General features: G+C 31.7%; 5 protein-coding genes across 6 annotated transcripts; 1 reads left to right on the forward strand and 4 right to left on the reverse strand.

Annotated features, from left to right (window-relative positions):
* Positions 1-965: 965 nt before the first annotated feature.
* LOC121120639 (uncharacterized) lies at positions 966-7325 on the reverse strand. The gene is made up of 5 exons (XM_040715509.2): positions 7189-7325; positions 6885-7105; positions 5560-5654; positions 3897-4145; positions 966-1274 (listed from the first exon to the last, which is right to left on the reverse strand). The coding sequence occupies exons 2-5, from the start codon at positions 7088-7090 to the stop codon at positions 1153-1155; spliced, it is 672 nt and encodes a 223-aa protein (XP_040571443.1). The 5' UTR covers positions 7091-7105; positions 7189-7325; the 3' UTR covers positions 966-1152.
* Positions 7326-7982: 657 nt separating this feature from the next.
* Positions 7983-9139, reverse strand: LOC121120637 (G patch domain and ankyrin repeat-containing protein 1 homolog). The gene has a single exon (XM_040715508.2). It carries the CDS (start codon positions 9137-9139, stop codon positions 8144-8146), a length of 996 nt encoding a protein of 331 aa, XP_040571442.1. The 3' UTR covers positions 7983-8143.
* FRG1 (FSHD region gene 1) lies at positions 7983-11547 on the reverse strand. Its single transcript, XM_040714881.2, has 3 exons — positions 10201-11547; positions 9523-10059; positions 7983-9457 (listed from the first exon to the last, which is right to left on the reverse strand). Exons 2-3 carry the CDS (start codon positions 10039-10041, stop codon positions 9149-9151), a joined length of 828 nt encoding a protein of 275 aa, XP_040570815.1. The 5' UTR covers positions 10042-10059; positions 10201-11547; the 3' UTR covers positions 7983-9148.
* On the reverse strand, positions 10200-11530 carry LOC121120636 (G-patch domain and KOW motifs-containing protein-like). Its single transcript, XM_071889409.1, has one exon. The coding sequence runs from the start codon at positions 11528-11530 to the stop codon at positions 10289-10291; it is 1242 nt and encodes a 413-aa protein (XP_071745510.1). The 3' UTR covers positions 10200-10288.
* A 172-nt stretch (positions 11548-11719) lies between the features above and the next one.
* On the forward strand, positions 11720-15890 carry Pms2 (mismatch repair endonuclease PMS2). 2 transcript variants are annotated; one of them, XM_040715511.2, is made up of 5 exons: positions 11768-12195; positions 12266-12429; positions 13442-13813; positions 13875-14005; positions 14061-15890. In XM_040715511.2, the coding sequence occupies exons 2-5, from the start codon at positions 12300-12302 to the stop codon at positions 15789-15791; spliced, it is 2364 nt and encodes a 787-aa protein (XP_040571445.1). In that variant the 5' UTR covers positions 11768-12195; positions 12266-12299; the 3' UTR covers positions 15792-15890. The 2 variants fall into 2 exon arrangements, with proteins under 2 accessions (XP_040571444.1, XP_040571445.1); XM_040715510.2 differs by lacking the exon at positions 12266-12429 and having other exon boundaries at positions 11720-12195.
* Positions 15891-22052: the final 6162 nt, after the last annotated feature.

The following is a 22052-nucleotide window of genomic DNA, read 5'->3' on the forward strand; positions in this document are numbered from 1 at the left end:
AGCATTCTCGCTAATTCGCACCAACCTTGGAAGAGCTGTTGCATTGCAGGCATTCTCGAACTTCTCTCGCTTTTATCCGTGCATTCACAAATCTTAATCCTTAGCATATAATATCATCACAACCTACACCCACTAAATAAAATAAATATAAGAATATATACACGTATGAGTAATTACTTAATAATGGGTGCTCTGTTTCTCACCTGTTACACCAAGGAGAGACGTGACCACGAGTAAGTTTGCAAGAACCCGCTGTTGACATTTCTGACCCAACAATGTTGTCACTTATACCCAAACATGACTAACTATTGTCATATATTGGTTGTTTTTGTTGTGATTTGAAATTAGGTAGAAAATTTGGGGAAGTTGGTTGAAATTTGTGAAATTTTGAAGCAGTGGTTCTTCTGTCTCACCAGTCATTCTCGACTTAGAAACTCCGCCATGCCCCACCATTTGGGAATTCCTTACAGGTTAAAAACCAATTATCACTCTCCAATAATCTTTAAGTGTTACTCTCCGTTTTTCATGAGCACACTCACAATTAGTTACTCAATACTATATGTACTACACTTTTCTTTTTTTATTGGACACGCTGTGCTATAGGTATACACGCTCGTTGCTACATTTTTATTTATTAGATCACGCAGCTCTAAAATATTAAGTACACACTCATAGATGAGTTCTTCACAGACAGAAAAACTTTGCTTTATTAATAATTATATAGAAAATATATAAATAAAAACAATTTAGATTCTAATTAAATAGTAATCTAGTCGGCTGGGGATAGGGGCTTACGCATAACTCACGTATAACAAATAATTGCACATTATAAAATAATAAGTGCCCTTCCTTCCAGGTTGTCGCCAAAGGATGTGATACCCTCTCCATAGATTATTTGTGTCAGAAAAAATATGTCAGTCGGAAAATTTGGATTATTTATGCAGTGAAAGTAAAAAATGGAAATGTTTATCCTAAAAAACTATTAATATTTTATTTTATGTAGTAGTAAAAAATCTAATCTTATCACAAATATCAAAATAAGCAAAAAAATATTATATATCACAAACAATCCAAAAATTTAAGCAATTATTCAAAAATGAAACTAATAATATATTATATAAAATCTCTCATTGATCAAGATGAAGTGAGCAGTCAGTTTCCTTCACTAATGACTAAATCAGTAGCATTCTTTCCCCCAAAAAGTTTTTTCTCTTTTATAATTCTGGCTAAACGGATTCCAAGTTCTTGATTACCCTTAATGGAAAAATGAGTACCTGAAACATAAAAATAAAAAACATTCATAATTTGTAAATTAATATAGCCGACTCTCCATTAGTGTGTGTGTAGGGGTATTAAAACTAGTTTGAGGGGTCGAGAAAATGACACTTGAACGTGATCGACGAATTTTTATTCGCTCAATCAAAGCGCTTAAACTCTTTTTTCACACTTTTGGCCCACCCACAGCCCTGATGCAACTCTGTTTTGGATACATGTATAGGGGAATGCCTGCAGTGTCCGTCATCCAACCCCAAAGGCATTCGAAACTACTGTCAGCCAGTACTGGGATGCCATGACAGATGAATACCTCTGCAACAGATGCCCAGCCTTCCGCTGCCGCATGGAAGCCATCATTGCCGTTAAGGGCTGCTACATTAATGATTAAGAGAGCTCAGATACACATATATTTATAGTATTAATTTTGTTGAAATTCTATATTTAATTAATAAATTATATCTTGTTAAAGTTTAAAATTCAGTATTCAGATTTTAATGCACCACTCGGTACAGTTGCATTCCTTCAGATAACTTGTGACTATTTTATACTGACAGTGGTGTGCAATCCAAATAATTAACTTTTAACGAATATAATTAAAACAATATTGCATTTCAATAGCTGCATGAACAAGTTACAAAAATATTTTGAGTAAACTGTATCATATCTTAATCTAATAAAATAGTTAATAGTAATATATCCTTAAAATGTTAACTTTGTTTTAAAATCAAAACCAGATAGCAAAAAGTTTAGCATTGTGAATTGAAGATACTTTGCCTTCAAAATGTAAATGCATTTTATAAATTTGGTATTTATAACAGACATAAATAGTAATTAAAAACATACACTCTACTACTAATGATAATAGCATAATTTGAATCTTGTAGCTTCAATATTAGCGAAGATATAGTCACCCAAATATTGAAAGTAAATATCCCAGTTCAAGGTATTGTCCATGTAGTATGTTTTCGGGCAGGATCAACAAAATAAAGGAAATTACATATGCATTTTCCTATAAAAAAACCCCGTCATAAATCACGTATGGGATAAATTAAAAACTGAAATTTAGGAACATTTTACATGTAAAACACTTGCCTGATTATTTTTTTCTAAGAATAACAATTATATACCGGGTGCGGTTTTAGAATAAAGAATTTTCGATACCAGGACATAAACCTTTCTATTTCTTAAATTAGTAGAGATATTAACAAACCCATTTATATACAAACGTGGGGACCCTCCATAAACCTAATCATTCAATCCGACCACCCTCAGCCTAAACCACTGCCTCCAACCTTGCCCGGAACCTAATGTACATCTTGATCAGGTGATCTTTTTTCATATTGTTCATAGCCTCAATAATGGAGGCTCTCAGAGAACCCAAATTGTTGAACTCCCTCTCTAAGACGCCTCACACGAAATAGTCCAAAGAATTGCAGTCCGGGGAGCTAGACCAGAACATCCGAAAACCAATTTTTACCAGATGGCTGGTATGAGCTGGTGCGCCGTCTTGCTGGTAGAGATACCAGCTGCCGGCTGCAACCTGCAAAACTCATATGCGACTTTGTACACGGTGGCAGAGGATAACTTGAGAAAGTCGATTATCTCTTTGGGCGTAAGGCCTGCACGGAGGGCGACAATTAACGCTGCACGACGGTCGTAGTCGGAGGACATTGTCAACACCTTGTAAACAGAACTTATACAAATTGTCTGCTAAATCAGATAAACTGGTTTTTAAAGCTGTATGACTAAGGGTGCCCAAGAAAAACCGGTTTAAAAAAATCTTAATTGTGAAACCGCACCCTGTAGTTTGTGTTAAAGTTGTATCTCGATTTGAATTTGAATAATTTGTTGGCAAAGTCAGCACGAATATATTCACATTTTACACCAAACAGCCTTTTAATCACGTAGGGGATATATTGACAACTGAATATTATGGGCATTTTAAGGGCTATATCTGTATTTAATAGTTAATATAGGTCCCATCTCATCCCTATATATAGGGCAACACCCCTCATATTAAGGATTATTTGCTTTTTACTAGAACATTAAATTAATTCTTTTTTTCAAAAAAAAAATTAATTTTCTCTGAATAGCTGTGTATTTTTGAAATTTTCCTACAAAATAATTAATATTTGTAAAAAATTTCAAAAGATTTCATATTTGAAATTTTTTACAAATTTTTTAATTTTTGGGAACAGCTATTAATTTTTCAATTTTTTTTCGCCATAGCTATGGATTTTTGAATTTTTTTCTAAAAACTATATTTTTTGTGAATAGCTGTAAATTTTCTAAAAAATTTAATATTTGAATTTTATAATTTTTTTCACAAAAAATTTTTTTTTTTTGGACAATGCCTATAGATTTCTCAAAAAAATTTCCAAAAAAAATAATTTTCTGTGAATAGATGAGGACTTAAATAAAATTCAAAAATTTAAGTTTTAAATAATTTTTTTATTTAAAAAAAAATATATGTATATATAATCCTGCAGACGCCCCTAGGGTAGCTAAAGCCCATCCAAATCAACAAATGTGGACAACCCAGTTGTTTATATGACATATTAAAGTAAATACATACATCACAAAATAGATATGAGGATTTATTTTTAAAATAACAACATTACCATCATCATATAGATTTGAGTCCTTCAATCCGAAGGGAAAAGAAATGTATTTCATCCTTTCATTAACTTCTGATTCCTTTTGTAAGAATTCATTAATAGCCATCCATCTTGTATGCAAATCATCACTTTGAAGCATAAATTCAGCATCTGGAATAGCCAGTGCAATAGAAGTAATGTTGGGAGATGATGCTAAAATAATGCCGTGAAGATTTTTTAGATTGTTACATGTAATATCCTGATGTATTCCAACTGAAATTGAAATATATAATATTAGTAATAAATTTTTCGAATTTTCAAAATATAGATATTTGGTGGAAAAGTATTAATAATTTACACCAAAGGTGACATTTGAGTTTCTTTAGCACAAAAACAATATTGAACGAAAATCAAGAAAAGAAAAAATTCCACATTTTATATTTTACATCATACAGGGTGATGAATAAGTACGGGAAGCTATGTTTTAGTTTATAAATTGAATATAAATTTATTAATTAGTATAAATCTTTGTTGAAATTATCAAACTGTAATATACCTAAATTAATTTTTTTTAAACTTTTATTCGAAATAGCCTTAGTCCAGATTACGTCGGTGGAGACAATGAAACCCATGGGCAGAGGGAGCACGTAAACCTTAAACACCTTAAACGCGCCCAAAATCTTCAACTAAGACGGGGCAATCTTTCACACTACGATAAGTGTGTTGGACTGTTGGAAAAAGAATATGTGACCCCCTAGCATCCCTGACCTGAATACCATGGACTTTTCTATGTCATCCATTTTTCTGGCGAGGGCTTGTATCAAGCATCGTCCCACCAAAGATATTATGAAGCGTACCCTCATAGAGGAATGGGTAAATTTTTGCCTCTACTCAAGTGCATCTTCGTCTCCGCCATGTAATCCGTGTAAACGGAGCTATTTCGAACAAAAGTTTTTTTTTAAATTAATTTATAGTTGATGCTAATTAATAAATTTATATTGAATTTATAAACTAAAACATATCTTCAAGAACTTATTCCTCGCCCTGAATATATATATTCAGCCCAATATTTTATACAAATTATTCTAGTCAATTATAGACATACTATTCAAATTTCTGGAATGATTGTAGATACCTAAGAAAGTTAACTATAGTTTAAATTCTTCATATGAATTATTAGGGTTAATTAGGTCCCAATATGACCTTAAAAATAATTAGTGTGACAATTAATTTTTGCTACTTTCAGTGCAATATGCGGTGCCTTCAAAGGATTGAGCAGATTAATTAGTTGATAGAGGTTGACGATAATTTATCGAAGAATATAAATCTAATATGTACTCAATTTTGAGGAAAATAATTCTAGCTTACTATTGCATTGACAGGCTACATTTATTAAAATAATTGTATATTTTAAAGATTAAAATTTTATGGGGAAGAAGAGGAGGGAAAATATTTAAAATTAGACTAAAAGTAAATAGATCAAATTTTTCAAATTTATTTTAATTTGTGCATTTAATAATATTAAAAAATGAAGTTAAAGTAAATTTAAGTTTTATTGATTTTACCCAATTTATTTTAATTTAAGCTACATAATATGATGAGCTAAAAATAATTTAATATATGGAGTCAAAAATTAAATTATATTATGATAAAAATCATACAATGTTTAATTTTTAATAGTACTTACAATACAAATCGTTCGATCCTAAGAGTAAAATGACTAGATCATAGGACCCATTATACTTTAACATTTTACGTAGTCCCATCCCTTTCCATGACGGTCTGTAATGGTAATTTTATACAATATATACACATATGTTGCACATTAACACAAAAAAAAAAAAGCTAGAATGATTTTTATCAAAATTGAATCTAAATTTTTGTGAGTCAATTTCTACCTGCAAATTAATCTGATTAATCCTTGGGAGGTTCTACCTATCCCAGTAATTTGAATTAGAAAACTATAATTGACCGAAAAAATATGTTTATTAAATATTGAGACCCAGTTCTTTAACTGTCCCCCCAAAACTATGTTTGTGTCAATCTCTAACTAAAGCATAAACATAATTTAAACTTTATTCTAGTAAAACTGAAGAATTTTAATAATATTCGAAATTATCATGATTAGGAGCAGTCGTTTATCTTTAAGGGAGCACATTTTTATAAATATATATGTGAAATAAATCGTCTTTTCTATTTACATACATGTGATACGTATGTTCTGTAAAAAGTTGTGATTTTGTACTAGTTCCAACTTGTATAAGCAAATTGTACTAGTTGCAACCAAAAAATGAGATGAATAATTTACAATACTTGAGATGAGAATAATACAATAATGGAATATTCCCTGGATGATCTATATATTAATGTTATAATTTTGGACTATTTTAATAAAATTACTAAAACATAAGTATTATATGGCTCATTTTGAAGTTCAAATGCCCAAAGTTATTTTACTCATTAATACCTAGTAACCCTGTTTATTTTAATAAATCAAAATGAAATGATAGTATAAATTAATAGTAACTAATTAGAATGACTCATGTTGTAATTAAATAATGCATTTTAAGACGAAGAAATTGCAACTTGTACAGAACAAAATATTATATAAATAATTTCAAATTTTTAGTTTTAATAAAAAAGGTCACTAAAAACAAATAAACTAATAAAAATGTTATCTCAAGACTAGCCATCAAAGAAAATTGTAGTCACAGCCGTAGCACCTTTTAAAACATGCAGTCCCCACTCCCTTGATACAAAATACTTAGAAAATTGTTCCTAAGTATCTTGGCTTGATATAGCTCTGATTACGGGACCATAGAGACAGAAATACAACGGGACTGTTGGTGTATATTAATAAATTATGTAAAAGAAAAATAAACTGGAAATTTCTTTCTTTTCTAGTTTTATGTTGAAATTTTTTTTTTTATGTTAACTCACCACATATGACATAAATTATGTCACATAATATATCCTACACAACCAGCGTATAATAAAATAATAAGTAATTACCTATGTTTATCAGTGATATCCTTATCCAAATCATTCAGCATATCCTGAGTTGTAGCCCCACAACGACCACAATAGTCCACTTCAAAATCATCTTCACCCAGCGCATTAACAAGGCTTTCTCCGTAGGGCTCAAAATATCTTCCTCCAAAATAAAAGCCCGCTGTAAGACTATCTCCATAACAAAGAATACGTACTTTTTTTGACATTGCTATGTTTAATTCCTGTAACAATATTATAAATATATCAATAACAATATAACACGTAACATATTATTACACATCAAATCAAATTAAAATCGGAAAACCTTTATCGCTTCAAATTTACAATCCTATTGAGAGCACTTGTACAAGCAAAAAAACTTTTGTTACTGTTTCTCCTTCCGAATCATTATGGGAATCAATTAATATAAATATTGTACTAGGAAACACAGTGTTCATAGTATATTAAGATATCATCATTTTACAATATTTGTTTAGGAGTAGAGAACTCATTCCTCACGCCTTTTTCTAAATAAGTAAGCTAGTCAAAAAAGCATAGTACAAATATTATGTATATATATAGTAACAAATTATCTTGTATAGTAGTGGCATCTGACAACAAGAATACTAACCTTTTTAAAAAGGGGAAATATCAAATTAATTTTAATAAGTTGTAATTATGGAAGGAAACAAGACGTATACTACAATATATTAATACTGTAATCGCCCTTGAGAAAATTTGTACTTTCTTTCATTATTTCGAATTTGATTTTTCATAAGTAATTTTTTCCTGGTGTTTTATCAAAAAATGCTTAACTATTTGGATAATTTAGGACCTACATCTCCAGAAAACTGCAACGTTATCTAGTTTTAAATTTAATATGAATGTACTACAAGTCTATAAAACCTGACGATAAGATAAATTTGCTAGACCTTTATATTAAAAAAACATGGAATGAAGTATAAATTTAACACTGGCATTTATCTAACTAAAACAATAAAAGGCTTGAAAAATATATGTTGAAAAATATCAATTCATGTCTTCTCCAATGAATTCTAGAATTCATGGCTCATCGATATTTTCATAAGTTATAAATCAAGACGAAAAATATTAAAAAAATTATATTTAAGAAAAATGTTTTATTTTATTTTGAAATCAACAAAATTGGTATCAGAATCCAACAACTTTGGAACAACATATAAAGCTATTCATATTTTTTTTTATGAAAGAAATTGTATTAGATCTCACAAAATCACAAGATATCAATAATACAGTCAATATTATAAATCACTCAGTTCTCTTCTATATATGGCATTTTTCTTTTTATCCATGGAAATTTTTCTTTTCATTATTTTTTTACTCAAGATATTGCCCTTTGGATTCACTCTTGATCGACGATCAGCAACACTTGAAATATCTCCAGGACCAAAATGTGTAACCCTAGCTCTTTCCTTCGTGTTACCAATTCCAGATCGATCTTTTTTCAGCACTGTTTTTACAGGGTATAATTTACCACTACATGAAGGACCTAAACCCTTTTCAGGATTCCATCCTTTTTTTAACATGAGTTCATATCCTCTATTATTTTCTGAGATTCCATAGTAAGTGGATTTGGGTTTAGATGAATCACAATGCATGTTATAACGGAAATTGTGTATGATGGAAGAGGTGTGCACTTTTTTATCTTCGAATGTTTGATGGCATAACTCACAATCATAGGATGGTTTAGTTTCGTTTAGACAAGAACACGGAGTCGTAATAAAATGCGGTCCTTCAGAAATAAGTCTTAAGATTTCACCTCCTTGCTTCTCAGCCAAAGATTGGCATGACCATCCTCCTTTGTCTTTGGTTAAAGTAGGATTTGCTCCCTTGTTCAAAAATAACTGAGTGATTCGAAGATTTCCCGAAGAAATAGCGTGCATTAAAGGAGTCCAACCATACGAGTCTATTACATTTATGTCCACACCTTGTTTTATTATATCTTCAATGAAGTCTGAATCATTATCAATGGCTAAGAAAAGGTCCTTTATATTGAACTTTACAACAGTTGGAGTAATTTCGGCTATAATTTGAATATCGTCGTCTTCATCAACAGTATTACTATCCTCATTGGACGAAGATGAGAATAAGCTATCGTAAAAATTACGTACTTCATTGCCATTAAAATGATTAGAAATGTTTGATTCTGAGTTGCCTTTGTTGATAGACGATGTTTTATTATCTGAGTCTTTAGCTTTGACGAAATTAGTCTTAGGGAAATAATGAATGCTAGACATAATGAAGGATTATTTGCAATATCGATCAGCCTTCATCTTTGATCTTCTATCTAAAAGAGTTTCATGCAAATTACCCGAATCTCTAGCTTTCACTAGCTCTTCGCGATCTTCGTTACAAAGTTTAATTTTGTGATCTTGGAATTTTTGGAATTTCTTAACGTAATTTAATTCGACTTGGCCAACAGAGCCAGTTTCTTCCTCCGGTTTATCTTTCTTTTTGTCTTCTTCTCTTTCGGCGTTCGTACGAATCACGATTATTTCTTCGGAGCCTGCCTTTAATTTGTTACAACAAATGGTATCACCTTCATATTCATCAATCTAAAATAAAGAATGAGAAAGATAATATATTAAAAGAGCATATTTATATCTTTTGGGAGCTTTACCGATAAGAATTTATTGTTGGGACCTAAAATCGCTAATTTTCCTTCTTGGAAAACAGGTTCAAATTGTTCAGTCGCGCCAACAGCATCACTAATTCCTCGAATAGTTCCTTTTGTAGGATCAACTCTCAAGTATTTATCATATCCACTCTTGAATGCAACTTTAGTATCATTGATATTTACAGCGAGTAAGACTTCTTGGGGCTCAGGGCCTTCACCATCACCATGTGGAATCCCAAGTCCGAAACTACCATCATCTAGTGATTTTACATATAATTTTCCAAATTGAATAGCAATAGGGCCTGTTATGTGCTTAAAATCTGTGACTGGCCACCATCCACCATGGATTTCCCTGTCTTTTGCAGCCACAAGTTTTAGTTTTTTTCTTTCACTTTTAGAGGTATCTTCTCCTTCATCGTGTCTTCGTTTTTCCTTCTTATTTTTTTTCTTTTTGCCCCCACTTGATTTGTCACCTTTCAATACTAATTTCCCTGATTTTGCTTTTCCATAGACATCACTCATTATATGGAATTTCTTTTCCTAAAAGATATAAAGAAAAAAAAAGCTAAGGTTATACATTATATTAGCAGAATGAATTTCTTTTGAATAGCAATTTATTATCAATGAAGTCATATGATTTCACTTTACGCAACATGGCCGAAAAAAAAGAAGACTCCATACCTCGTAAGATAATGGAGTTGTTTCTCAAGTTTACCACATTCCATATTAAGTCTTTATAAAAATCTAATCGATGGTCCCTTTCTAGTTTTTAATAGTCCTCCATCAATTCCCCTAAATACTCGCATAGATCATCAAAGTCCAAATTCCATACGTCTTTTTTATCATATATAGACTGGACAACTGCTTTACAACGATCCTTATCTTTGTTGAGTATAGTGGCTAGTGTGCCTTTACGTGCTGAACCCACGTTATTAACGATCATCACTTTTTGATTGCTAGAGGAAGTTTTAGGTATTACAGTCTCAAGGTCAGATACAGGAACATTGTCTAAAATACGGCCATCCACTTCTGATCGAAGAACACAAGTTGTTGGGGTTGTTACATCTTGAACCATCATTTTAGTATTGAAGTATCTTCCTTGCTTATAACGTTCATTGATGTAGCGGATTCTCAAATGAGGAGCAGCCCATGAGGGATTCCTTTTTTTGGGTGAAGGACTCCTGGATCTCACTTGGTAATTAGGTTTAGTATGTTTTCCATTTTTATGATACTTCTTTTTTTCGTCATACAAAGGATTTTCAGTTTTAACAGGACTTCTGGAACGAGAGCGTCTTTTGGACATGCGATCATATTCGTCCTGATTCAATATCTTGCCCTTTTCTTTGTATTCCTTTTTTGACACAAGTTTAATCACATTTTCCGAGATGGAAATGACGTGACGTCCTAAAGCCATTTGAACAATAGCCCGCCCTGTCCCTTCATCAAAACCATTGATTTGCGCATATTTGTGTTTGTGAGGTCCTTGACTAATGAGAACATAGGCTCCAACAACCATCTCTAATTCTTCTTCATCCTTCGATGTCCCTTTCTTCTTCGTCTTAGGAACAGCAGCTCCTAATCCAAGACCCTTGGGCCTCAACGTCGCCTCTAAAGTACCTATAGTTTTTTTGGACTGTGGAGTCCAGCCCATACCCTTGAGCATGGCCATGCCAAACTCTTCAATCGGCACTGAATCATAATCCTCTTCCGTGGCGTCATTCCCAGCCTTTTTGAGGGACTCTTGATAAATGATCAAATCTTTGTCAAGACCCGCGTCAATTGAACGCCCTTGGAGGAGTTCTTGGATGGCCTTCGCTTCCAGGGAATCTCCAGGACAAGGAATGATGAGATCCTTTTTCTCTTCCTTCTCTTTCACACTCTTCACACCCTTTTCCTCATTCACTTCCCTCACATAATCACGATCTTCTTCCTCCTCATCTTTGGCTTCACTCAAGCCCTGCAGATTCACCTTCTCTCGAGTTTGAGAAAATTTGAAGGAAAAAGAGGACATCTTTATTCACGGAATGCGATGCGGATCAGATTTAGGAGCAACTCAATCTTAGTAGCCAAACAAAGCACCACGTGATCAATATTTGTACAACGCACCACTTTTTTTGTTGTCCACTAATAGAGTTGAAATGACGCTCTTTATTAAAATTTATTTATCTATCTCTCCGTCTCTTTCTCTCCTTGTCTACTTATGACTTTATGAGTTATTATGCCAGACTCAAGTTGTGTGTGTCTCTCTCTCTCTACCTTTCATAGCTAAAAAGACCAGAAAGGAAAACTATGAACGTGTTGAACGATCAATATAAAAAAAAAAAAAAAAAAAAGGTATTTATGACGTAATGAGGACGTCATATTAGATCAATAACAAATCAACCCGGGAAATGAACGAACTGTTGATAAAATTAAAATATAATTTAGAAGTTCGAGTGTCTCGTCTTTGAACTTAAGTGATGGCCAACATCACACCCTTAGATAAGGGAAGTGTGCATAGGATATGCTCGGGTCAAGTTGTCCTATCTTTAGGCATTGGTGTCAAAGAACTCGTGGAAAACGCTTTAGATGCAGGAGCAAAACGAGTAGAAGTGGGCTTTTATGAGTCTGGATGGGATAAAATCACTGTATCTGATGATGGGCATGGGGTTGAGCCTCAAAACTATACTGGATTAGGTAATTTCTTATCATAAAGCTTTGAGTATTTATATATCAAACTGTTTCAATTCTAACCTTTTTTTTTTAGAAATCGTAGACCTAAAATATTCATTTCATGATCGATGACAAAATTTCAAACCATTTCAAAAAAGATTTATAGGTGGCCCAACGGTCTTGAAGTTTCTTTCGAAAATTTTGTCTTCTTCAATTATTTCCGAACACAGCCAGATATCATTACCTCCATCAACGAAGGTATTTGGAGGCTATGTTTTTTTGTTTTGTTTTGTTTTTGCCTCTGTTTGTTTGTCTGTTAATCACCAGGATTAACGCAAAAGTTACAAATTGATTTTGCTTTAACTTGGTACGAACATTATATATGCCCCAGTAAGTAGCCATTAAATTTTGAGATGTCAAGGTAGCAGAAAACGTCAAAAATTTATAACCGACAATAACTTTGGAAAATACTGAGTTTTAGAGCTCAAATCGGTGTCTTTAGGTAGGTTTAATAAATATTTTTCTTATAACAAAATATTCAAGGTCATTATTAAAGGTTAAAGTGACACAAAAGGTCAAAAACGCATAATCGACCATCACTTATAAATTGAGATACAGAGCTCAAATCTTATCTTTGTGGCACAAAATACTTCTACATGTGCTACACATATTACAATATGAATGGAAGATATATTAAATTCGGCATGTTTAACATCTCACATTTTTTTACTTTAACATAGAGAAGAAATTATATTTTATTTTGTAAAAATAATCATAGGCTCTACCGAGTGCACATTCTAGTTTATTTTATGTTATAAATTTTTTTTACATGAGTAAACCATCTAAAAAAATATTATTGTTATTTTCTTCTTAAATTATTTTCTTCAATTGAAAACGGAATAGGAGTGAAAATGTATATTTTTTTAAATCTACTGGGTATTACACGCATTGTCTATTATCTATTAATATTCCTTTAATCAAACAAAATTAAAATAAAAGAATGTTGCTACTATTGACAGTATTTCTTTTATAAATTGTTTTTTAGAATTAATGTACTTCATTTTTTTTTATTCGAAGACCTCTTAATTTTCAAAACTTAATGGATCTTAAGCGACCTCTAAAACTTTTTCAAAATTGTTCAAACTTTGTCAGCAATCATGTTTTACAAAAATGCATATTTTAGGCGTATGAGAGTTCAACTTTTCTAAGAATAGTTAGAAATGAATCAGAATATATATATATATGTATATTATTCATGATTCTTTTATAGCGTTAAAACATCACACCTCTAAGATTCGAAATTTTAGTGATGTTGCAGAGGTGGACACCTTTGGGTTTCGCGGGGAAGCCCTCAGCTCACTTTGTGCTCTGAGTAAGTTAACGGTCATCACACGAACCCCAGATTCTAAGATAGGAGTGGAACTCTCCTATGATAATTCAGGAAAACTAGTTTCAACAAAGAATATATCCCGTGACAAAGGAACCACTGTGATATTAGAGGATCTCTTTTATTCACTCCCTGTCAGACGAGCTGAATTTAAAAAACATGTCAAGCGGGAGTTTACTAAAATGTTGAATGTCTTGACGAGCTATGCTCTCATTTCTACTGGGCTAAGTCTTTACTGTTGGAACATGGTGAAGGGTAATTCAATAAATAATATTTTATTATATATATACCTACTTATATTTGTGAAAATGTTTAGGTAAAAGAACAACAGTGCTTCAAACACATGGGCGAAGTGAAATAAAAGAAACGCTTAAAGATGTATTTGGATCTAAAAGTATTAAGAGCCTTGAAGAAGTAAATGGAGAAGAAGGAATGATTAAAATTAATGTAAATATTTATTTAAATATTGTTGAGTGTTCTATTAATTAATCACTTTTTTTAGGGTTATATATCATCAGTCAAACATGGGGAAGGACGCAATGCTTCAGATCGTCAATTCCTTTATTTAAATCATCGACCCGCTGATTTGAATAAGATTCGACGTCGTATCAACGAAACTTACAAATCCTATAACCGACATCAATACCCATTTTTATTTTTAAACATTGTTACGAACAAACAAAAAGTCGACATTAATGTCACACCGGATAAAAGGCAGATCTTCTTGGAAAATGAAAACTCCTTGATTGATTTCATTCTGCAAACCCTAAATCAATTATTTGAGGATATTCCGTCCATATTTGATGTTACACCCTTAAATCAAACTTTATTTAAAATCAATGAGGAGGAATTTCCTCAGAATGAAGGACTAAAACGATTTCTCACAAATTCTGACTCTGATGAACCAACGAAAAAGCAAAAGATAATGAATTCGTTTTTTTCTGAAAGTGTGGCTTCCAATCAAGAGGATGTCTGTTTGGAGGTATTGCATGAAAAAGATCAATTTGAAGATAAAAGATCTAGACTATTTAATGGAATTTATGATAATGAGGAGGAGAAATCTGTTAAGATAGTGCATCAAAATGATCTATCTGAAGATAGAAGAACTCGACCATTTAATGAAATTTCTGATAATGAAGATGAATTTTTTATAAAATCAAATCATAAAGATCAATCATCTAATAGTAGAGTTCTATCATTTTTCAAGAAACACAATTTAGATGAGACAGAAGAAGAAGATTTTATTCAGAACGTCGAAGGTAGGAGTTCAAATGGAAGAATTGAAATGTCTCCAGGCATTACCAAAAATTATTATTCTCCAAATGCATCGTTTACTTCGAAAAAGAATTTTACCACTCCATTAGTAGAAAATACTTCTTTTATTGTTGAGGACATTTCTGCTATTTCTTCCAACTCAAAAACACATGAAAATGCTTCTCGAAATAGTAGATGTGATATAATCATAGATGATAGTAGTTATGATCCATCTTTGAGACGAGTTGTGAAAGTAAATTTTGACATTGCTAAAGTCAAGTCTTTAAGGAAATTGTCATCAGATAGCGCAAGGTTATCTTATCGTAAATTTTTTGCTAAGATATGCCCTGAAGACAATAATAGTGCTGAAGAAGAATTAAAAAAATGTATTAAAAAAGAATCTTTTAAGAGCATGAAGATTTTGGGACAGTTTAATTTAGGATTCATAATTTGTTTATTAGACTTTGATATTTTTATTGTAGATCAACATGCCACAGATGAGAAATATAATTTTGAAACTCTTCAAAATACTTGTCGCTTGGAACCTCAGAATATGGTTATCCCTCAAGTTCTCGAGCTCACATATGCCAATGAAAATATACTTTCGGAAAACATAGACATATTCAACGAAAATGGATTTGAATTTGATTTCAATGAAGAAGCAAATGTTGGATCCCATTATAAGTTAAAAAGAGTTCCTATGTATAGAAATTGGAATTTCGGAAAATCAGATGTGGAAGAACTTATTTTTATGCTGACTGATTTTGATCGATCTTGTGCGAAGAAACTGCGCCCATCTAAAGTTAGAGCTATGTTTGCATCTAGGTCTTGCAGATCTAGTGTTATGATAGGAACAGCTCTATCATATCGTGATATGCGTAGACTTATTGATCACATGTCGGAAATGGAGCATCCTTGGAACTGTCCTCATGGTCGGCCTACTATGAGACACTTGGTTAATTTGAATATGATTCGGTAAATGTTGTATTTCACGAATACTTTTATATTATATATACACGGGACATTTATTTATTTAAGACAATCTGTATAACTCAATAAGATATATTATTATACGTGACTGAGCATGTGCTTTGAGTAATCATTTCATCCTTCTATTATTTAAGTACAAATACTGAATAACTTTTAAATCGTAGTCTGTTTTTGGACTATGACGCCCTTTTTTATCTTTTATGGGTATTGTTATGACTTGAGCAGGGATTTGAACTGAAATTTCCTTTTGTTTCCTAGAAAGTTTCTCTGTTGATTCTGATTGTAGCCTTTGACGTCTTGTTGGTAGGTTTGAGTTATGGCTGTAACTCTTTTTCTCATAGCTCCTTTGAGATGGCAGTCCAGATTCTAGTAAGTATTCTTCACTCGAAGATGACCGTTGGTCTGATGGAGTAAATAAATTGTACCAATAGTTATGGCCCATAGTCTTCTTTCCATACGAAATAAAGATACAATTTAATATAAGATGAACTTCAATAATCAGATAGATAGTTCTCATCGTTTTGGAAATAATATATTGATAAAAAGATAATGAACTGTAATTTATTGCTCAGAATGTTAATTGTGCGTATCAAATTTATAACGATACTATTATACGTTATTGTTACAATTTACATAAAACTCTCGCTTTATCCTACTCTGTTCAATTTTTACAATGTATGTTTTGAGTCAAGTATTCATCGACATCATCTTCAAACTACAGATCTTCCAATTCTTCGTAATTAAAGATCTTTTGACAAGTTACTTTTGATCTAATTTTGTTGGACGAACTAACTCTAGATTCGATCTTCAATCTCAATAACTAACATACTGATTCTGTAATTTATTATCATAGAAAACATGTCATCATTTTTTTGTCTATAATTTTAATTATTTTGTAACATTGAAGCTCTAAACTAATGCGTATCCATTTTTTTTGTCATTGCATCAAGAAGTACTTTGGTTTACGATAATGTACATACATATTGCGTTTGAAATATATTTTTCGCTCTAAAGTACTCTTATTGTCTCTCCAAAATGACCATATTTGGTCTCTACAAGAATATATATCAATATTCCTTTGGAGTTTACTACACATGTATATGATATTGTAAAGTTTTTTATAATATAAAATATCATTAGTAATAACCGAGTCAAAATGACCCTTAAGACAATTTTTGTACAAAAGTCATTTTCAGCAGATATGAGATATTAATTTTTTCTTTTCTTTTTCGAATGTTTCATAGGCAATTCATAATTCCTAATAAAATAAACTATGAATCAAGTCATTTCATGAATATGATTGATTGGTCTAAGATAGTAATTTTAGTTTCTCCAATCTTACAATATTGGTCAGATAAAGAACTTATGAAAGTAAAGAATGAGCCTTTGAAATTAGAGAAATGAGCCTTTGAATATCCATGTCATTCCCAATCTGTAGAAAGGGCAGTGAAACTAGTTCCAGAGGCTTCCTGTGAGGTTAAAGGATATAATTAAAGACACGGATACATTTTTTCAACTTTAAAATCAAGAGATAAACTAAGGAAATTTAAAACTAAGTGTCAGTACACAGTTTGATATATTTACATATAATATGTTTAAAAATAGCATTCAGAAATAAAATTAAGGATAGTTATCCACATTATTATATATTAACTTATATAGAATTTAAAAAAATAAGCTATTGGCTGAATTTTCTCCTTTTCATAAGTAGTTTTTATTTTTTCATCTATTTTCGCACTAAACCTGGGAGCATGTAACGTTTATTTCACTGTAGAAGTAAGGGATTTAACTTCAGCAAAAAATTACATATCGTACAGTATCATTTTTTAAAGCACATAAAGCTTTTTTATAAATAAGAAAAAAAAGTTTATTTCCTAATTCTTTTTTTCTACTTCATACAGAAAACTTTCTGGACAAAAAGTGGGGAGGGGGGGGAGTAAATTTTTTTCTCCGGATTTCTATTTACCATTCACAACTTTTGAGGGGTCACAAGGCGTAATAGCTCAATTTTTCATTTTTTAAAATTCATCAAGCTGTGTATCTTAAAAGGTCTTAAAAACATATGTATCTCTCTAAGTTTATTAAATAATTATTGGTGGAAAAATTACCAAATATATGACGGTTTGATCTCATAGTGTTCTGGAGCTTCAGTAAATTAATTACCTTGGATTGGAGTTCACGATGAAAATCTATATATAAGTGTAAATTGTATATAATACTTTCCCAAAAATAGAGCAAATAAAGGAGGTATGTTACAAAATGTCAATTTACAGAGAGAGAAAAACTTGCAGGAGGCGTGGACGAAAGTATAGAAGTGTTTTGGGGATCCCCAAATAAATACTGGATTTTTATTACTTAAATTGGGGAAATTTAATCATAATGTAGATAAATTCTTAATATTTCACACAGTCTATTTTTCTTTTTCAATCCATTGCTTTGTTTAATTGCACTGTTTGCAGGAAAACAAGTCACCTCAAGATAGCCTTCAAAATTACAAATGGGGTCGTAATTGATCAAATAAAAGCTACAATGGACTAAAAAACATTAATTTAATCAGAGGAGTCAAAAGTTGAATCTGATATATAATTTAAGTTTAAAATGAAAATGATTGACTCAATCATCTTATTGTTATTTGATAGAATATATAAATTTTCAATTATATTATACTTAAATAAGAATCCTATTTTATTTTATTAATCAATAAGCTATAAAAGCGGCTCTGTATACTCTAAATAATGCTCTTGTTGGATCTTACCCTATTAAGATCCCACTCTGAATTTGGATATGTTTGAAAACATATCCTGATACATGTTCTACAAAAATTAAAACAAAATCGAGTTTGCTGCTTCACAGGGGTGCCATTGTGAAGGCTGCACAAGAGCTCCAAACTTTTATTTTTGATTAAAATAAGATTGTGGTTAAATTTAAGTTTAAGTTTGGATTCTTGTGCCTCTTTTGACGTAATTTGTGTTAAAATCGAGCCACTATGAGCGGAATTATGACCTTCTAAACATTATTAATTAGTTTGATTTTCTATGTATAACTTCTATTAAAATATCCAATTAATATTTTTGTAATAGTTAATCGTTATTTCAGTTGTTTTTTATTTTACCTATACTTTTTTAACTTAATATCTCAAATATACGCTATAAAACTTTAACTTATCAATTTACTTCTAATCTACTGCTACGGCTAAGGTGTTTGCCATTAGTTTTTAATTAATCATTGTATAACATATCATATTAGCGACTTTAAAGAAAGAAATTTAGGAGATCTCAATGTTAATAGATCTATAATATAAAAATATGAAAGTTCCTTTTATGATTTTCACGAAGTAATTCAAGTATTCCTGAATTTAAAATTTTCGACTACTTTTTATATTAACTATTCTATTGTAATTTGAAATATAGAAAATTCTAATTTCTATAGTATAATTATGGGATATTCTATCCTTAAAAAAGTTGTAAGTACTCATAGATAAATGAGTTAGTTACAATTACCCCCTCTTGGAACCAAAACCTCTTCAAAATGCCGCTAGAATATACTCTAAGTTAAAAAAAAAGAAATTAGTCACCAAAGACATAACAATATCAATTTATATTTAACATCATAAATTACATAAACATTGAACAAAAAAGATGAATATATATTTGAAACCAAAAAATATTTATTTTCTCAAAAAATTGATATCAATAAATATTAAATATACACACAAACCAAAAAAAAAAATTGTTTAAGAAATATATGATAAATATACCTAAAAACTTAAATTGTGGGCAATACCTCTCAAAAAGTCTAATATTAGCCTTGATTATCGAAACCATTCACTATTCTTTGGCTCCTGAGAGATCTCTTTATATTTTTTTCTCTTTTTGTAGGAATTTACTGTTCAATCAATGACTCATTTTTGCCTTGCTCACTTTTGATAATGTCTAAAACTTCTAGATAGTGGGGTGAGAGGCTCCCACTAGCTCATCAAAAGAGCGATGCCATCCTTCGCACAAGTTGTTTGCTTTGGAACCACCCTCCCTAGCTGCATCATAACAATTCCAAAGGGCATGGCTTTAGCAAGGGGCCGTCGTGTAATGTTACCTATCGGTCTATCTAAATAGTAAATAGTATCTTCTAAATAGTGCAGAACTGGTAGCGATTCCTCTGTGTAATCATTATAGGTGCTGTGATGCTCGAATTATTGCTCAACAAACCTTGGGGGAACAAAAGCGAGAGATGCAAAGTTGGGATCATTTTCATATATGGATTGAAGGCAATTTGAATTTATACACCTGAAAATACACAAAGAAAAATGGGGAAAACATCCCTTTTGGGAAGAATTGGAGGAAACGTTGGCAAATGAATTTATGGCTGCACGTTCGAAATCAGTTATTATTTGAAGAGGGGATATACTGGGCTCCCACTCCTTAAGTATGTTCACAAGTCTTGTGTAACTCAGTTCGGATTTGTTCGCCATTAAGGTGTACACTAAAGGTATCATATTCCCATTCACCAAGCCATAAATGGTATAAAGTTGGTGAACTAATAAGGGCACAACTTTTAAAGTTCCATTCGCGTACCATGTAGAAGACTGGGACGAAAGTTGAAGATTTTTAAACGTTGAAAAAATAATGAGTCTCTCAGGTCCATCTTTATCGTCGTGAAGAATAAATAATTCTCCAAAATGAGTTAGAGTATATTGTAATGGAATTTCCAATTCCAGGAGAGATGACGGATTTGAAGAAGTTTAATTTTCGATTCTTCTGGAGTCACGTATAGATCTATTTAGATTTTGAAAATTGAGGAGCTGAGCAACGGCTATTGGTACTCCTACGAATGCTTCGGTGGCTGTAGAGTGGGAAGATGCTTGTGAAGTTGTTGCTTTATTTTTGCCAAATTAACAACCTTATTGACGAGCACCCGAGCCACATCTCCGGCATGATTGTGCTCACCAATTCTCTTAATAATGGTGTCGTTCATTGTATGAAATTTTGCCCTGCATTTTTTAAAAATACTTGATCACATTTCTAAAAACTTTTGTCAACAACTGTTCTTTCATGGAGATATAAATGTCCTTGGTTTACTTATTTTTATTTTTATTATAACTTAAGGAGTATTTTTTAGAGGCATTTTGTATAGGTCTTCGGTGCAAGAAGGGATAATTATAACTAACTCATATTATCTATGAGTACTTACAAGTTACAATCTCTTTAACAATGTACTTCATATTTAAGATTAATCTGAAAGCCCATGAAAGTAAGCTTCTTTAATATCTTTTCCAGCAACTTTTCTAGTTTTTACAAAATGGAACTAAGCAAGTGGTCTAGATTTTTAAATAAAAAATACTGTTATTATAAAATAAATTCAGAAAATTTATACAGATACTTATAGTCAAACCCGTCGCAAGACCTCAATCATAGATAAGAAGGGGGGAAGGTTGTTCACCAACACAACCTGTGGACCAGCGTATATTATAGCATATTAAAGAGCTTCCTTGGAACTTATACACGCGGTGGTGGTGGAGTTTAAACTGCCTTGGGGCACAGAGCTTCACCTGTACAACCTGTGGGCCGGGGTATATTTTGGGATATTAGAAGGTAACCTGATGCTCCATAAATTCCCCTGGGGGCCGGGGTAAGCAGCGAAGGGTGGATAAATTTAACTTGCAACCTGTGGGAAGGGGTGTATTTTGGGATATTATAAGGGTACTTTGATTCTCAAGGAAGCGGCGGCGGATAAATTCCAGCAGTTCACATACACAACTTGTGGGCCATGGTGTATTTTAGATCAAAAGGGTTCTATCTTGGCATGTTTCTTCATCATTCAATAGCTTTATCTTCCGAATATAATATAAATAACGAATTGCACACGATAACGTTGACTTGCAATGAAATTACTCACAACCATATTGCTTCACGATGATATTATGCACAACGTTTTTGTCTCACAATGATAATGTACACAACGATATTACTACGCAACGATGAAGTACTTTGTTCTTATTTTTAACCTCTCTTTTTTCAATTATCATGTATTGTCTGAAGAGCGTGGGAAGATATTCATATACTTGAATTTCCTACCCCAAAAATCTGTGATCTAATCAAATAAGATATTTCAATAAAACAACACAACTTTCTTTAACACCAAGAGAATTGAATGAAATTTTCAGAAATTACAGAATACAGTATCGTGCAAAAGTTGGTATTTTTAAATACCACCAATTGAATTGTATAATATTAAATTCGAGTATATGAATATC

The sequence above is a fragment of the Lepeophtheirus salmonis genome, chromosome 6, assembly GCF_016086655.4.
Source record: "Lepeophtheirus salmonis chromosome 6, UVic_Lsal_1.4, whole genome shotgun sequence".
In the NCBI taxonomy this organism is placed as follows: Eukaryota; Metazoa; Arthropoda; class Copepoda; order Siphonostomatoida; family Caligidae; genus Lepeophtheirus; species Lepeophtheirus salmonis.

Excerpts from the sequence above, each read along its gene's own strand:
- LOC121120639 (XM_040715509.2), bottom strand. The coding sequence starts at position 7,090 with ATGTCAAAAAAAGTACGTATTCTTTGTTATGGAGATAGTCTTACAGCG. Across the intron at positions 5,655-6,884 it reads GATATCACTGATAAACATAG|ACCGTCATGGAAAGGGATGG; the intron begins GTAATTACTTAT and ends TTACCATTACAG. Across the intron at positions 4,146-5,559 it reads AGGATCGAACGATTTGTATT|TTGGAATACATCAGGATATT; the intron begins GTAAGTACTATT and ends TTTCAATTTCAG.
- LOC121120637 (XM_040715508.2), bottom strand. The coding sequence starts at position 9,139 with ATGTCTAGCATTCATTATTTCCCTAAGACTAATTTCGTCAAAGCTAAA.
- FRG1 (XM_040714881.2), bottom strand. The coding sequence starts at position 10,041 with ATGAGTGATGTCTATGGAAAAGCAAAATCAGGGAAATTAGTATTGAAA. Across the intron at positions 9,458-9,522 it reads CCAACAATAAATTCTTATCG|ATTGATGAATATGAAGGTGA; the intron begins GTAAAGCTCCCA and ends TCTTTATTTTAG.
- LOC121120636 (XM_071889409.1), bottom strand. The coding sequence starts at position 11,530 with ATGTCCTCTTTTTCCTTCAAATTTTCTCAAACTCGAGAGAAGGTGAAT.
- Pms2 (XM_040715510.2), top strand. The coding sequence starts at position 11,979 with ATGGCCAACATCACACCCTTAGATAAGGGAAGTGTGCATAGGATATGC. Across the intron at positions 12,196-13,441 it reads TCAAAACTATACTGGATTAG|CGTTAAAACATCACACCTCT; the intron begins GTAATTTCTTAT and ends ATTCTTTTATAG. Across the intron at positions 14,006-14,060 it reads AAGGAATGATTAAAATTAAT|GGTTATATATCATCAGTCAA; the intron begins GTAAATATTTAT and ends CACTTTTTTTAG.